General features: G+C 41.0%; 2 protein-coding genes across 4 annotated transcripts in view; one reads left to right on the plus strand and one right to left on the minus strand.

Annotated features, from left to right (window-relative positions):
• Window positions 1-12,567, plus strand: part of ghra (growth hormone receptor a) — a 30,718-nt gene extending 18,151 nt beyond the window's left edge. Inside the window, exons 3-10 of the mRNA XM_035659008.1 lie at window positions 2,229-2,358; window positions 2,481-2,650; window positions 4,097-4,275; window positions 4,969-5,122; window positions 5,289-5,379; window positions 5,605-5,674; window positions 7,058-7,293; window positions 7,384-12,567. Of these exons, the coding sequence (XP_035514901.1) occupies window positions 2,229-2,358; window positions 2,481-2,650; window positions 4,097-4,275; window positions 4,969-5,122; window positions 5,289-5,379; window positions 5,605-5,674; window positions 7,058-7,293; window positions 7,384-8,143 (1,790 nt within the window). The 3' untranslated portion in view covers window positions 8,144-12,567. The remainder of the gene's footprint in view (window positions 1-2,228; window positions 2,359-2,480; window positions 2,651-4,096; window positions 4,276-4,968; window positions 5,123-5,288; window positions 5,380-5,604; window positions 5,675-7,057; window positions 7,294-7,383) is intronic.
• Window positions 12,568-14,977: 2,410 nt separating this feature from the next.
• selenop (selenoprotein P) overlaps window positions 14,978-17,880 on the minus strand; it is a 3,746-nt gene continuing 843 nt past the window's right edge. Inside the window, exons 2-5 of one of the 3 annotated variants that reach the window (XM_035658178.1) lie at window positions 17,600-17,830; window positions 17,035-17,247; window positions 16,824-16,941; window positions 14,978-16,741 (exon numbers count right to left, since the gene is read on the minus strand). In XM_035658178.1, coding sequence (XP_035514071.1) covers window positions 16,082-16,741; window positions 16,824-16,941; window positions 17,035-17,247; window positions 17,600-17,802 — 1,194 coding nt within the window. In that variant the 5' untranslated portion in view covers window positions 17,803-17,830 and the 3' untranslated portion in view covers window positions 14,978-16,081. Of the gene's footprint in view, window positions 16,742-16,823; window positions 16,942-17,034; window positions 17,248-17,599; window positions 17,834-17,880 lie in introns of all 3 variants that reach the window. The other 2 variants (XM_035658179.1, XM_035658181.1) reach the window with 2 other exon arrangements.

Genomic DNA, 17,880 nt, shown 5'->3' on the forward strand with positions numbered 1-17,880 from the left:
TTTATTAAGCTGAAAAAGTTGCCACGTTCCCCTTTAATGCTTTGGCAACATTGTGCGTGTTACACTCATGCCAATACAGCAAATTGAATTGACCTAAATTGAAATTGAGAAGTATGACAGTCATCAAATGAGTGAGAAAGAGAGACATTGAGAATAAGGTGGGAATTTGAGTCTCTCCAGGTGTTGCTGCACAACATTTCACCTCTGACACTGGCCATGTTCAGAAATACAAACAACTTTTTAAAAATGGCTGTATCTTCTGACCTTTACCAGCAGAACCTCATTCTTTATGGAGAGGTTAACTGTCAAAACACTGCCTGTATGCTTTCGAGTCTTCTCCACCAAGAATAGAGCAACAGCTGTGAGATGACATTCAGACATTTGTTATTATGTAAATAATTGCATACGAGCAAGAGTTTAAAGTAGCAAATCAAAAAACATTGTATAAATAAAAGACTGATTGAGCTGTCAGGATTGCCAAGGATATATTTTAACCCAAAAACATGAATTTTCAAGGTGTTATTTTACTTTTTATGCAATCTGTCCTGCTGTAGTTCTAAGCTCTCCTTTGCATCCAGTGTCTGCAGAAAGCTCTTTGATGGTGGCAGCTGGAATTTGTTGGAAGGGGGAGGGAGGCCGGGTTGAAATAGCAAAGCTTTGGGAACCATGACAGTGTGCAGAAGATGAAGGGAGGGAAGGTGGGAAAGGGGGAGCAAGGGCTGAGAGCTAGAAGCACAATGGTGTAGGAATGCAATGAATTATGAGGTTACACCGGCATCAAATAGAAAGTAAGCAAAGCAATCAAAGTAATGGTGTACATTCTGTGTGAATAAATGATGCAGTCTGGTCTGCCTGGGCTTGGGCTTGTTTGTTAGGGTGTTTAGTTGTGGTGGTTAGAAGTATGTTTATGTTAACAAGGGATGCATGCTGGCCGGGTGTGTGTCTTGTGTGCAAGTGTTGTACACATGCACATACTGTATATGCTGCTGTAGTATTTCATAGTTCTTGAGAAAGACTTAGCAACATTTAGTGAGTCTTATCTTGAGATAATTCTTGTTTAATGTCTATAAACTCAAAAAACTATCCTCTGCTGCATTTGCAGAGTATTTCTCCAGTCTGTCTTTAATTCCTTGCCTTGTGTTGTGAAGAATGTTTATGTTCTGGGTCTGTGTGTGATTTATGCTGCAGCCAGTGCTGGAGGAGAGCGGATAGAGCAGAAATCAATGATACCTTCAGTTGCTTATTTATGGTTGCACCAAGCCCTGGGACTCTCAGCTGGATGAGAAACTGGCCTCCGACAGGGGAGGGAGTTGGCGGGGAATTGGTGATGAGGAGTGACAGGGTGCCGAGGGAGAGGTGGAAAGGGCTGAGTCAGGGCCCTTAGGTTGGGGGTAGAGGAGAAATGGTATAAAATTTGTGTGGATAGATCGAAAGGTTACGAAGGCATGGTGAGTAAAATTTGATGCAAAGTAACGGCATCTTTCAACAAGCTGTTTTCCTACTCACGTGTGTGTCACAGGTTCACAGATAGCAGGAGTCAGTTTTAGATTAACATCAGCTGCAGAGTGATAATGAGCCTTATCTCCCGCCAGCAGAAAGTGTTACCCTCGCTGCACGTTACATAGCTTTTTATCCAGGTTATGTGTTTTTCTCATGGCAGCTGGCAGCTACAGGTAGGTCATAACCTCCATTAAGGAAATTATGTGATCCTAATGCAATGTACACTGACACATTTGCCAGCTTGTGTTGGTGAAATACTTCGTCAAACGTCATGTTACACAAGCTACAAAAGAAGTATTCTGGATTTGTGTAACAGCTCCTTGTGCCTAAATAACAGGATTACACACAATGTCTAAAGGTCACAACTACAACATTTTATTGACAATCTTTCAGTACTTCAAGGATGGGTGGTAAACTTGAGGTATTGTTATTTATTTTGCATTGTGGCATGTTGGTATCACTCTTACCTTGAGGTTTAGATAGAATTGCAGCTACCTCACTTGTATCTACTGTGAAAAAGTGACAGTTGTTTGTGCCGATTCGCAGAAGTCATGGTTTGAGGATGGAGTGGGGATAATGAGGGTTGGATTTTATCAGTGTTGTTGCATTGATAAATCTAAATCCCCTCTTTAGGGTTCATAGATGTCAATACAGGTGATTGATCCGCCTAATGCTATCTGAGTTCATTTGTTTGTTCTGTCTCTGATTGGTGCCCTTCTGTCTTTCAGCTCCCCTTGAACCTCATTTCACTGAATGCATATCGAGGGACCAGGAGACATTCCGATGTTGGTGGAGTCCAGGCAGCTTCAACAACCTGTCCTCCCCTGGAGCACTCAGAGTCTTCTACATTAAGAAAGAGTGAGTGTCATAGCATACTTTACCAGGAGAAGTTCAAGTAAAAACACTCCAGCCTTCAGTTGACAGTTATTTCCTCTTTTGCTTCTTCTTCTCTTTCTTCCTTTATTGTTTCCCTCCTTCAGCTCACCCAGCAGTGAATGGAAAGAGTGTCCAGAGTATATCCATTCAAACAGGGAGTGCTTCTTTGACGTAAACCACACATCTGTTTGGATCCCCTACTGCATGCAGCTCCGCAGCCTAAACAACATCACTTACTTCAATGAGGATGACTGTTTCACTGTGGAGAATATCGGTTAGTGAGAAATCTGTGCATATATCAGAATTTTTTTTAATTTGAATTTTGCAATATATACAATGAATAAGGGCAATTCTATCTTACATTTCCAGTCGGAATTTGTAAAACATGTTCTAGCACAGTTGTTACCCTGACATGTAAAAAAAAATGGGTCCTGCTAAAACGATAGATCACCTGTACAAAGGGCTTCCAAGAAATGATATTTGCTGCTGCATATCAGCTGAAGCAAATGTCACATGCTTGCCAATATCACAGGGTGATAGTGTGTCAGATACACAGTGTTTACTTGTTAAATGTTTTGATGTCTGACGGTCTTCTTTATCTAACCAGGACTGTAGAAGATGCTGATATACTGTATTATCACATGGCAATGTCATATGTTCATTGATACCTCTTCCATGAAGAAACCTTTGTTTATTAGCTCTCATCTTATGTGCAAAGTGATTATCAGCTTGTCTTTATCAATAACATTTGGATGTTAATTACCGCTGAACTCACAGTAGGATTTCCAGGAAGTTTGCTGTAAATATTCACAGCCCCCAGATGCTCAATCTTGATGTTTTTGGTGACCCATGCCCAAAAGTTCTACTCCTACCTAAGTATAAATTTGTAATGTGCAACTTTCCATTACATTTACTGAGAATTTTTGCATTTCTCTTTCCACTCCATGAGTTTTCCTTCTTCCTTCCTTGCGCAACCCTTGGGCCAAAGTGCTAACTATTTACACAGAATAACTTTTAATCTAATTGGACAAATTGTCATGAAGTTTGAGGAGACACCCTTTAAATTTTATCATAGTCAAAACAATATTTACATGTTTAGCCCCACAATTGGTAGGGTTAAGACTAGCGTATTAGTAAACATTTTGTTGACTTCATTGAACGGTTAAGTATGGTGGAGTACCACCGAGTATTAATTTGATTGTTATGACACTAGCAAAACTTGCTGTAGGTCTGTATGTTGATATAGGGCACATGATTTGGGCTGCAGCAGCTTAGTCTGTATGGAGTGTGGACTGGCAGCTGGAGAGGTGCCAGTTCCACCACCTGTGCACTGCCGAGGTGCCCTTGAGCAAGGCACCCAACCTCTAACTGATTGCGGAGCGCCCCTACGTGGCAGCCCATAACTCCACCATCTCTCCACATTTCTATGTCTATAAGCCCTGCATGTGCATAAAGTAAGAGTGAAAAAAAGAAATTCCCCTTGGGGATTAATAAAGTATATTATCATCATTATCATCATGGTGCTAGCAAAAAATAAACATACAGGATACTTTTTTTAAATTCATTGACTTATAGGACATATACAGTAGTTCCTTTGATTAACTGTAAATATTTATTTGTCATCAACACGTGATCAAGTGCATTCAAAGACATGTCTTAACTTACCATGTTCAATGATATTCATTTTGTTCTAACTGAACGTTTACCCTTTTCCTAACAGTGCGTCCTGACCCACCAGTGTCTTTAAACTGGACCCTGCTGAATATAAGTCCCTCTGGACTAAGTTTTGATGTTATGGTCAACTGGGAGCCCCCACCCTCTGCAGACGTCAGTGCAGGCTGGATGCGCATTGAGTATGAGATCCAGTACAGAGAGAGAAATACCACAAACTGGGAAGCAGTAAGTTTTCTCTCTTTTACTTGTCCTTAAATTCTCTCTCTTCCTCCTTTGCTTTTGTGCACATGCATGGTTATATGTCCTGACACATTTAAACACACCTTTAAACTTCACAAAATGTCTCTGTACACATGCACAACCTCACACAAATGCAAACACTCATGCAACCTCTTAAAGTAAATTGTAGGTAGGTCATAGAGGCACAGTGTCGTGTTTCCTTTCCCCTCCCCCGTGGACTCTTGTGGCTAAAATGCAGTGTAGCTTTGTTGGCAAGGCCGTGGAAGGCAGAGCAAGGCCCTCTGGGAAAACACAGCCTCTCTGAAGGAAGTGAAGGGAGGGATCTGTAGGTCAGAGGCCATGGGACCTTGAACAGGCTCATATTCATTGCTGCCTGGCCAGCCAGTCTGACAAATGCAGCCTTGGAAACAGTTTTAGAGCCCACCATTATAACAGTATGTCCTCTGTCTAATGTATCTGAAATGCCTCAACAACTGGAATTTTGGAAAGGTCACCGTTACAGGTACCAAAAATAAACATAGACCCCTTGACTGTTAAGCTTTAGTAAGCTTCATTTGTAGCTGTAGGGATAAACAAAAGCTGAATCATTTTCTGATAATTTATAAAAACATTTTAAATTCACTCTCTGTGTTTTGTTCTCTCTCTCTCTTCCTCTCTCTATGTGTTTCTGCATTTCAGTTGGAGATTCAGCCGCACACCCAGCAGACTATCTATGGTCTGCACATAGGAAAAGAGTACGAAGTGCACATCCGCTGCAGGATGCAGGCCTTCACAAAGTTTGGAGAGTTCAGCGACTCCATCTTCATTCAAGTGACTGAGGTTCCTGGCAAAGGTAACATCATGATGGGTCGAAACAATCTTTTAGATAAATGAAAAAAAATATTATATCTGGCTCATTGCTTCATTTAGGTCAGACATACAGGGTGCACCACCTTGAACAACCGGAAACATTGTAGTTGTGATGACGACCATGGGTTCTGTTTCATGTTGTTTTTCAGAGTCTACTTTCCCGCTCATGCTTGTTCTTGTTTTTGGGGTTGTGGGGATCCTCATACTCATCATGCTAGTTGTCGTCTCTCAGCAGCACAGGTAGGAACGGACTATCTCACTCTTTCATGCATCTACCCCAAAACATATTCAACCGCTACTGAATTAATGACGGCAGTTACAGCAGGACGATACATTTCCAAAATTCACAGCAGAAAGTGCCAAGCAGCTCTCAGCGTGGCCTCATTTGCCAGGCCACACGCACACACAAATACTGACAAGTGTAAACAGATTACCATCATCATCATGTCTCCCCTGCCGTTGCAGATTAATGATGATTCTGTTGCCACTGGTTCCTGCGCCCAAAATTAAAGGCATCGATCCAGAGCTGTTAAAGGTACATTTATGTCTGTGTTGTTATTCTGCCTTTGCTGTGATTTTTCTAATGTAAACATACATCCAAGACCCCGACCTAAACATTAGCATACTTGGTCTTTGCTTGTTGCAGATGTGTTGTTATCGGCATATATTTTATACCAATAAATTGCAGTAATACACATGCCAAAGATGATGTATGTTTGTGGTAATTCAAAATAGTGTCACCATTATATCATTTATCCACCAGAGAGCAATGAAATTTTTATTTTTTTTATCTGTAAAATGACTCAGTTCATACATATATTAATAAGCAACGTTTACTGGATTCATGTTATACATTTATTTAGCAAAACAAATATTGGCTCATGTATTGTAATTTTAATGGCAGAATTGAGTAGTTTGTAAACACAGCATTCAAAGTTGGCCCCTCCTCCATGGCTGAACGAAACCAGAAGCACACAGCGTAGCTTCCTCTCCAATCAGTGTTTACTCACTGTTATTGGCAGAGGGCTACACACCCACTACCTAAAGTTTGACACCCAAAAACGCCCCAAACACAGAAAAATAAAAACATACAGGCAGAGGGCAGGGTTTCTGCAGATACAGAAACTGCCACATACTTCTAGTGGGTCATAAAAGATGATTGAGAGGGATTATTTAACTCTCCTTTAAGTCCAATAGGTCGGACTCTAATACATACTCATAACTATATTCTACTGTGTATACACAAAGAGCAAAATTGTGATGGATAATTAACAGCAGCCAACATATGTTATTGAGGATTGTTTATTCAGTAAAGTGATTATATAAGTGTTGTGTAACCAGTTTTTTCATTACATTGCCATTGTAATTTTGATTAAAAACAGACCCTTCTGGCTGCTGGGCGTCCATGTGGCTCAGTTGGCGGAGGCATTGCAGGCCACGTAATCATCATCATCACCCACTGTCCCTCTCAGAAGCACAGCCTGTTTATCATTTGCGTCAACCCTCAAATAAAAGCAAAAATGTCCATAAATAATTTAAAAGCAAACAAGCACTTTTGTTTTGTGTAAGTAAACAAGGACAGGAGGACCACTGAGGGTGAAATAAATGTGAAGAGGGCCTTAGTTGTGTTGTGTTGTGTTGTGGGTCTGTTTTTGCCAGATTATGTGGGATGCATTTAACAGGCAGCCTGTTTGCTCTTTACAAAACATCCTTACCCCCGGACCTCGGGAAAAAAAAACTCCTGAGAGGAAAGAATAGAACAATAATTCTGTTGTTGCCCAGACAAAGGTGAAACGCAAAGCCTGTTGTGTTTGTAGCTGATATTTACACATTAGTCACAATGCTGTGTAGAGAATAGGAAAAATTGATTCTGATCCTGCTGCACGTGCTTAAAACATACAAATTTGTGCACATGCAGAAAGGAAAGCTGGACGAGCTCAATTTTATCCTAAGCGGTGGTGGTATGGGTGGCCTACCAACATATGCACCAGATTTCTACCAAGACGAGCCCTGGGTGGAGTTCGTCGAAGTGGATGCTGAGGATGCAGATGCCGGAGAGAGGGAGGACAACCAGGGCTCAGACACCCAGAAGCTCCTGGGGCTGCTACAACCCGTCAGCAACCACATGAACATAGGATGTGCCAATGTCATCAGGTACTGCACAGATATTTCTCTTGCAAAAGGGATGTTTTCATGCTGTCAGATAGCTCTACAAATATGAATCCCTGTTTTTTTTCCACCAAGCTTCCCCGATGATGACTCAGGCCGTGCCAGCTGTTATGACCCAGATCTGCCTGAGCAAGACACCCTAAAGATGATGGCCACTCTGCTTCCAGGCCAACCCGAGGACGGAGATGCCTGTTTCGATGTTGGAGAAAGAGCCCCGGCCCCAGTCAGTGGGGAGCGGCCCCTAGTCCAAACCCAAACTGGAGGGCCACAGACCTGGGTTAACACAGATTTCTATGCTCAGGTCAGCAATGTGATGCCCTCTGGAGGAGTGGTGCTGTCGCCTGGCCAGCAACTCAGAATTCAGGAGAGCACCTCAGCCACAGACGGGGAAACACAAAAGAAGGGGAACGAATGCAAGGACACGGAGGAAAAGAAGCAGAAGGATCTGCAGTTTCAGCTGCTGGTCGTGGATCCTGAAGGAAGCGGCTACACCACGGAGATCAACGCCCGGCAGATCAGCACTCCCCCTAGCTCCCCCATGCCTGGCGAGGGGTATCAAACCATACACTCTCAGCCAGTGGAGACCAAACCTGCAGCCACAGCAGAGGATAATCAATCACTTTACATTCTTCCTGACTCTCCCCAGTCCCAGTTCTTTGCCCCTGTTGCAGACTACACAGTAGTACAGGAGGTGGACAGTCAACACAGTCTGCTCCTCAACCCGCCTCCCCGCCAGTCTCCCCCTCCCTGCCTGCCACAGCAACCCCTTAAGGCCTTACCAGCTATGCCCATAGGGTACATCACCCCAGACCTGCTGGGTAACCTCTCACCATGAAGTCACAATGCCATTAGGCCTTTAGGTGCGAGGTTGAATGACCGGGAAGTCCCCTGTGGTCACAAAAGCCTGTTTCTACCTGATTCCTGCTGGAAACCAAATAACTTGCATGGATGAGAGAGTACAGGTGTTTGTTTTCAGAGGGTGTCAAAAGGGAGACGTGAAAAGCCACACGCTGTATTCTTGACTCTTTTACACCCGCTCCATCAAACGATTTGATGCAGAGGTGGCCAAATGTAAACGTCACAAACCAAATGCACAGTTTGCTCTATTCTAAGACACACACACATTAATAGGCTGAGACTGTGATCGTAGTGAGTAAAGAAGCATTAGCTCACTGCTAAACTGCCTTGTATCGCATTACACCTCTGGCTAACTTGTGTTTAGAGTAATGGCTTTGATGAAGTCTTAATTTTACAGAGAGGTGTCAGCGTATGCTTGCTTGGGAGAAGACACATTCATGTATTTCACACCACACTGAGAAGAAGTAATTGCTGTTGTTGATACCTCTTGCTGGCAGAGGTGTTTTGCCGCTCAATTGTGGCTTATTTTGTATTCTTACATTTCTTATTGCATCATGTCATCTTATTAGTACTTCACTAGAGATATATTTTTATACAAAAAGGCATTAGCTAAAGGAAAAAAACCCACCTAAGATACAGTTAAAAAACACAGCTATGCAGTTTTACCTTGCATTCCTGGCTTCACTTTGTTTAACAGTATGCTTTACATATTTTCATGAATAAGTGGCCCAGTGTAGATTACATGATGTCAAGATATATTTTCTCTACAGCCACAACAGAGTTTAATAGAAGACATACTTTCAACAAAGCATACATTATAAATGTACACACACAGACGATGAGTAGTTGGAACAAAAAGATACAGACAAATAACACATACTTATATCTCCTTCCTTCCTTGGGGGATATTGAAAGGCATTCTGGGAAATGAAGGAAATCATTAACTGAAGTAGAAGTGACAAATAAAAGGGAAATTCATCATAAATGAATTCCTGGCACGTATTGAATATTAGACTGATGATACATGTCCCAGCATTACATTTTCTTTTAACCTGTGTTTATTTATTTTCATTTTATTCTGACATGCATACTGACATACATACTGCATCACTTTCACCGCTTAACAGAAGTTCTTGTAATAAGAGGAAGGATTTATTCAGACTGTGTGTAGTGTAGTACACTGAGAACCACAAAGTGCCTTGCTCAAAGGCACGTTAATATAGTTATTTAGCACATGAGCAGGGACACAGACACACACACACACACACACAGCAGTTCAGAGAAACCGGTTATTTGCAGCCAACTAGCACTCACTCATAACCTGTCACTCATACTGAAACCTTAATGAGTAAGCTTTCTACTTGAGAGTATTGTTCTCATGTTACATTGTTATTGCAGGGACAGCAACTGGAACAAGTTGAAAGACTGTGAAAGTATGTGATAGCTGTAATTAGCTAACATTGTATTCTTATTATCAGCCTGTGCCTATGATAGTGTCATTGGCTCGTCATTTCTGTGCTGAACTATGCTCTCGTAAACAGGATTTGTGCATTTATGCCTTGCTATGTACAGGCAAGTAGCGCTACGTATCGCTGAATTGGTGTAAAGCCTCTCTGTGCGGGGTTCACTACAACATGCAACAACACAGTAACATGCATGCTCGCACACATTACATGAAAAACATTTGCCTTAATTGACATTTCATTTTGAATTCCTGACACAGTCATAAAATGAATGAGCTGAGATTGTCTCGTAAAAGTGACTGCAATGTCCAAACCGAAAATGATGATCAAGTATGCAATTAAGCTAGGCAAGTACTGATATAGTAACAAATAAATAGACTGTAGATAAGCCTTAAGTGGGCAATATGTGTGTAATGAATTACTAATTACTTTGTCCCCATACTTTTATTAGAATAAAACTAAACTTCAGTCAGAATATGTTGCTTAATCAATTATTTAGTCAGATTAGCTAGTAGTGTAATCTTGTCCTTGATTCATTGACAGTATAATCTTGTAATAATCAGTCATGGCCTGTGTGGGTGAGAGGATAGCAGAGGAGACCTTTTGTAAAGGTTTTAAGCTTTTCATATGTTTTCATCCAATTAATTCTGTTATCAAGGCTTTGACAATATGCATGTGACACACACAGCAGCATAGCATACTGCATAAAAGAAGCTTAGGTCAATAGAGGTTGTGCAAGGTTTTGTGATACAACACAATGAAAAGTCCATGAATCAGTCAGAAGCATTGTTATTGCATCAAGGCAGCCTCAGATAGTCACATCACACAAAACGTAATTCACAAACACACCTTGCCTTTAACAGTTTTCTTTGTATCAGACAATCTCATAATGAAGAGAGACAAAGCAAGAGCCATACAATGACAATGTTTAGAAATGTGAATATGATAGATGTGTGCCATTTCTCTCTTTCTGTCTCTCTTTTTTGAAAAAAAAAAGCTCAGTGTTTTGTCGTTGCCTAGTGCTGATGATACCAGCAAGTCAATGCTGTTGCAGAAATGTCTTAATATATTTACTAGTGCTGTAAGATTACATATTATATATTTTTATGTCATTAATGTTACTAGTATGTATTGCTGCTCGGTACATGTCTTTTTCTTACATTCAGCCTTACTAGGGTGGGAAGGGGTCATTCAAGAGAGTGCAACAATCACTATTGTGTACGTGTAAATGTTTGTGATAAAACCTGCAAATTGGATGATACTGAAAATGTTCTGTTGCCTGGAAGAAATGGGAGGGTATGATTTGGTTCAGCTATTCGTTATCAGTAGCAACAATAGGACGGTTTTGCCCCAAAGTCAAGCTGCAATACAGCGACCTTGTGATGCTCATCCAACATTCACAGTGTTTACGACCATCTAAAGATCCCCAGAAGGCTCTGTGTGATTATGGACAAAGCACTGTTAAGGTTCCATTTCATTGGTACCACGGTGATTGTGTATGTGTGCAAACTGGAATAGGCAATGCAATTATGATTTACCATTGAGGAAAAGTTGTAGGGGAAAAAAAGGTTAAATCAATGAAAGTGTTTTTTTTTTCAGAGGTTACAGCAAAGGAAGATAAATTGAAGATAAATTAAAAGGTGCTTTTTTGTTCAAGCTTACTGTATAGGTGTTTACTACATTGTGTCTGCATTTTTTTTACTATTTTTTTATTTTTTTTTGCCAGTTCACAATGAGCTCATTAATGTGTAAAAGTTTGCAACTGTTATTTCAATCTTATAAATATTTCAGACACTTTAGAGCAAGCACTTTGTACACACATATATATCTGATGTTTAAGATAGTATTCAGATTTTGTATTTTGGACTAGATCAAGTCTATGAATTGCCTGTTATCATAAAACAGCATTATGTTTTTTATTCAGCAAAATAATCAGACAGTGAGGATCCTTCAATATCAATAAGCTTCAGTTTTGTTTTACAGAGTTTATGTTTATAGGACATATTTTACACTACCAGATTGATAGAATTATGTACTGTAATGGAGTATTTAATGTTTGCTATACGATTTATGGATAAATAGAGCAGATAAATATAGTATTTTATGAAGTCATATCAAAATATAGGCAGAGTGAAATAGTTATACTGTAACTCTACACTCTTAAATTTCTCCCACTATGTGATTACTGCATTTCATTATTGAAAAGTGCATTTGAAGAGGCTACAGTGTTTTATAATAATGTATTTTGGCCTCCAGCTTCTTGGTTTTGCGTCGGTTCAAGGGTGGCTTTTGTCGCCCTGTTAAGCCTGGAAGTAATCTTGAGTGCCGAAATATGTGCTGGTTGTATGCAACTCTTTATCAAACAAAGAGAGTTCAGCCAGACATTTTTCAGCTTGTTTGGGAAATAGTTTAATTATTGACTTGAGTACAGCATATACCTGGTTTTTTATCACTAAGTTCAGTGGCTCCTCTCTGTAATTTCTATTCACATGTTATTTATTTGTCTGCTTAGAGCTCTAAGATCACCCCACCACCTTAGCTGACAACAGTGGATGGGGCAGCATGAGTAGTGTGTGCACTGTTATTGTCTGACGTGTCATTCAGACTTATAAAACAAAAAATGTACAATTTAGAATTGGAAACAGCTGCTTTGCGGTTGCTCGTGTGGAAAACCCTAGCACCATAATTGATCTGTTTTTATTGGCTTCATTAACTGATGAGCAACTTTGCTCCATTATCGTGCCTCAATCATATTTTCACACCATCTTGACCTTGGAGCCACTGTTCTTGTCTGTTGGCTGCTGTTTTACTCAAGGCCAAGAACTGTGTTGATCTTTGATGATTTGATATTGTTCAGTTGAGCCTTTCTGGTGTTGTATGTGTGATCAATAAGCTTTTCAACAAGTTACACAATAAATGTATGTATGTGGCATCTCAATCATCTTGTCTACGTTTTGTCATCAGTTGTCGATAAAAAATAAAATAGAACATTGAACAGGTATTTTGAAATTGCTTTCCGAAGACTTTCTGTGTGTTTCTAAAGCCTTGTTCTAACCACACCTTAAATTGGACTGACAGTAACAGTATATTCAACAAATGATCTAATGTTAGTGTTGGAAATGCAAAAGTAAACTAAATAAACAAATTAGATTTCACTGGGTTATCAAGATCATGTTACTGATTATAATTTCAATTACATTTTAAATGTAATTCACAAGTTACACAAGACTTCCTTAGCTCGCTGCCAACTGTTTCATTAAGTACACAAGCAGCACACTGCACAGTAAAGGTCAGATCAGATCAGCACTCAGTGACAGAAAAGGCCGTTAATGAACAAAATGTACAGCCCGGTGTGGGAGAGTTCAAATGCAAATGGTTTTGTGTATGTGTGAGAGGGGAAAATAGGAATTGTGCGGTGGTTGTAGGGTGGAGAACTTGTGTACTCGTTTGTAAGCAACACAGAGGCACTTTGTGTGTGTGAATGAGTTCACAAGTTCTCTCTCTCTCTTTCTCTCTTTCTCTCTCTCCCCCTCTCTCTCTCTCTCTCTCTCTCTCTGTCCTGGAGTAAGTGGAGAGGAAACGGCTGCAGAAACAGTTGCGCATCGTGGGGAAAGCATATAGGACAATTAAGACACAGGCTGTGTATTGCACTGCTCTGTGTGGGGCTGATTGAATCAGAGAGACAGCCACTCACAGCTCTTCGTCTCAGGACATTGCAGGTAATTACCCATAAGTCACTGTGCCCCTGTATTGGATCTTCAGCCCAATTACGCCCACACAAGCAGTCCACCTCGGCCTCATTTATTACCTTCAGTTGCTTGTTGACCTTTTCAGACACACAGTCCAACAGGCAATTCAGATACATTATACCAAGCAGAGGGTGTTGCACTTAAAGTCTTGAAGACAGTTTCACAGGTTTTGAGCTGTGCATTGCCATTAAAAATTTTGTTTAAGATGCCTCTCTTGGTGATGGCACATTTTTTAACATTACATGCATCCAAGGCAAGTACACAAACACAAATAAACAATACCACACCGACAAACCAAATGTGTATCGTGTTCATCATCAGTATCACAAATACTAAAAGAGGGATGTAACAAGTGTATCATCAATCTACAATATGTGCATACATATATATGTGACAAACTAGCTATATAGTTGAGGAACCAAAATATGTAAAAACCACAACTGATCAAACAGGATGGATTTTGTTAATTAATGACTGCTCCTACAAATTATTCGAGCTGGCACTGGACATCAGGGGCAGATCTACAGGGATGGGTGCAGCTGCTGCCCAGTTTATTGTCAAATGCTGTCAGATTAACACATTAATTTAGATGAATTTAAAAATGATGTGTTAAATAACGGAAATGATTTAATGATCAGTTATGGACACATTTTAGACTAAGTGATGAAAAAATTTATTTGGAAAAATGCAATTGTAAATTAAAAACAATTCTATCTAACAATTGATTTATAATGCCACCTTTAGATATGTATATTCAATGCTTTACTAACGTGCCATAATAATGTAATGTTTATGAGTTAAAATATATTTTTTTGGTGGGTTTTTTTGGTTCCTAGATAAATACTGATTGTTTGCAATTAAATCAGCTTATATTTCTGCCATACCATGATTATTTGTCTAGATCTGCCCCTGCTGGAGGTGTGCCATTATGTGTTGCTCACGTGCATACAAAATCAGAATTGCTTGTGTTTGTCCACAAGTGAACATGGAGAAATACACATGCACAATCCTTGAAAATGCTAGTGATTTATCAGAATAAAAAAGTGACGTTAGTTAATGATTTGATGTGAAGAGGCACTCTGTTAAAAGCTCATTTGGGTGGAGATTTCAAAGAATGTGGTATGTCTATATGAGGTCAGTAAGGAGGACAAGCTCCACCAGTAAACTCACCAGTTATTGAGAATGTGATGGTGGTTTATTGTGTTGACCTTCATCGCCATCTGCTGACAAATATTGGGCAAAACAGTCTAAAAGCACCCTTTATATAAATCTACTCCAAAATACATTACTGACAACAGTTTTATTTAACAGCATACGGGACATTAAGATGTGAGATCTGTGTGTTGGACTTTAATGGCATGACTCTTACAAAGATCATAAATGTAAAAGTATGGGTAATATGATCCCTCTGCTTTTTTGAAGTCACATGCGTCCGACCCCTCAGGCACGTGCAGGATGGCTGCCAAATAACGAGAGTCACTCCCCTCAGACCCCACAATCCCCTCTTAGAAAGCACATTTGACAGTGCTTGAATTTATACATTTGTGTATACTTTAAACTGTTTAACTTTTGACAAGAACACACACACACACTAAAAAAGTAACTCAACCATCTTTATTCAACTGTTTCCATGTTTGACAACCTTACCACAATACAGTTCTCTGTACAAACATCAGGTTTTCCAGGTGACTTATCTTTCCACAGAAGCCATCATTAAGTACAGAGTGTATTCCAACAGTTATTTATTGCTGCATTCTTTTTTCCCCTCTGACCTTTTCTACACAATAGAGCCTTGTATTCTTTTTTTTTTAAGCAAGCCTTGTATAAATGTTTGCAAATTGCAAAGAAAATGCAAAGAAAAACATATACAGGAATACCAACATTTAAAACGTGCATGTGTGGTGAAAGATGAACCTGATATATGTTTAAGCTTGTGGACTCAAAACAAAAAGAAAGTAATTTGTGGTAGTCACTGCTCTTTTATGTGCTCAAGAACAATCAATAGCATGACGTATAGAAATATCACTGGTATAAAACTTTTTAGGTTTGCTTTTAAATTTTTATGTAGGACTCTTCAACGGGCCAGTGCTTTCAGGTTTCCCCGAATAAAAGATTACACAAATCTGTAATTAATCATTTCTTTTTTCAGTATTTGCACATTCAAATTTTTTTGTTCCCTCAAATATCCTTTGATACTGAATTTTAAAATGTTTTATAGTGTTTGTCATGTTCCTGAACTACCCTCTCCTCCCTCTCCTGCCTGACTTCCAACAGACGCCACTAGAGCGTAGTTTCTGCGCCTGGTTTCATAAAGGATGGAGAGAGCAAAATGGAGGAGGCAATTAATGAACATGACAACCACATACACTCCTGAGAAAGGATGAGAGCAACCCACTGACAGACATGCGGAGACAGGTGAAACACGACATATATTCTTTAAGGCACAATCCAATTATTTGCATATCTGTTGCCAAATGTTACGATTTAACAAGCTGCCAATACTTGCTTTTGGTGTTTATCTACCTTATTTTGTCTTTATCAGTGTGATGTTGGACCTGTTCATCTATCCCACATGCTGTCAGGAATTGCCCTGCCCTCTCCCAGGGTAATACTTGTTGGTAAAAAGAGCGCTTAGCCCCCGGTGTTTCTGGCTGGTATTAATATGAGACTGATATCAGAGCCAGCTTACAGCTGCTCTCATCCTCAGCTCACACCTTGGGGTCAGGCTCATTGGGCTGGCTGAGGCTGCTGTCAGTCAGCCGGAGGCAAGCGTCACTGTCAGGTCTCCCTAACGTTATTGGCTGCATCGCCTATCAGTCCGTGTCACTGTCAGGAGGCGGGCAGCGCCTCATCACAGTGTCAGAGACCGACCGGCTGCTCACTGCCTGCCTCGCCAAACAGCCTGCGTCAGTGTCAGCATCAGCTGGCCTTAGGAGAGGCTTCATTGTCAGAGCCTGCTGTCCACTGTCAGCTGTGCTTTGACTTTCACCTAGCCTTCTCTGGTACTCAAGGCCTCACATGAGCCTCCTGTAACATCTGGTGCATGTGCATCACTTGCTGCATCTGGCCTAAATCTAAATGATCTTGTCTTTGCCCATCTTCCTCATGGTCTTGCTGTCTAACACCTTGCTGACTTTGACTTTGTCCATGGTCACCGCCATGGCCATTATGATTTCCATGGTGATGACCATGGTTGTGACCAAAGCCACGAGGGTTAAAACCATGATTATCTCCTTGGTGGCCATGGCCATGGTGATGCCCATGATGGTGACCATGTCCAGTGGCTTCCTCCACAGGTGGGCTTCCGTCTGCGTCAGGCTGTGCATCTGCTTTCACTTTGCACTCCTCTGGGATCTCAGTGCTCTGAAAAATAGAAACAGAAAAGAGATTTCAGTATATGAGCTTATCTTTGATAAAAATGTGTTGCCAAATGTGTGGTCTGTACCTCATGTGTGCACTCCCCACAGATGCGCTTGCAGTAGGTGTCTTTGATCGCACTCTCCACATGGCCTTGTCCAATGATGGAGTATGGAAGAGAAATGTGGCGGGTGAGACGGCCACACCTGATGGCAAAGGGATAGAAAAGCATGGTGAGGAAAATAAAAATAACAATATTTGTTCTTGTAAAATGTGAATAAAAACTACAGGTAACATACCTGTCATAAATGAAAAAGTCATCTTTCTCTCCACCCAGTGTCTGCCAGACATCAGGCTCCTGCGTGTCCTGTTTGTAGAGTGTGATGTTCTCTGATAGTCTCTGTGCCAGCATGGTGTGCAGGCGCTGTGCTTGCTCCCCCTGGTGGTTGATGACCATGTAGACCACATCCTTCAGACCCTGACTCTCCAGCTTCTGGCGCAGGCCGTCCACTCTGCTCAGAAGAGGGAAATCAGAGACTATGAGTTTAAAAATCTGTTTCCAAGTAACACAATTGTTAATAAAGTTTTTCTGAATAGTCTGCTTAATAAATGCATGAACAGGATGCATGGATGTTTTGACAGTGAATACTGGCTGTTGCCGTCTACGCAATCCTTTCAGAATGGGCCTTTAAAATAAATAGAAGCTGTTCAATATCAAATAATACTTAAAGTAAGTGTGAATGTCATGCTTTGTCACTGATTTAGGACTCCTGGGGTGATGCAATGTAATGTCATGTTCATTCTTGAATGGACAGAAGTGACAAGAGGTCAAGGTGGACATTGGCTAACGTGATGGACACGTACCTGGTAGCCTGCACCAAGCAGAATAATCAGCTGGCCTGGAAAAGGGCCACCACTGTCACCTGGCCCATCGCCTCCTTCATTGGATCCACCTCGCCTATCTTCCAGGCTGGTGGCAGCTGACAACGAGGCCCACCCCCGTCACTCTCTGCACCGCCCCCATGGAGCAGGCAGAGAGTGACGAGCAGGCTGAGGCACGCCCACATCCCTGCGGTGCCTCCTCACTGCCCTAATCTGCTGAGCACAGAGAGGAAGGGGAATAGTGGTAGGAGGGGGGAGGATTG

This window comes from Morone saxatilis, unplaced genomic scaffold (genome assembly GCF_004916995.1).
Source record: "Morone saxatilis isolate NCDOM2014 unplaced genomic scaffold, NCSU_SB_2.0 Contig16, whole genome shotgun sequence".
Classification (NCBI taxonomy): Eukaryota; Metazoa; Chordata; class Actinopteri; family Moronidae; genus Morone; species Morone saxatilis.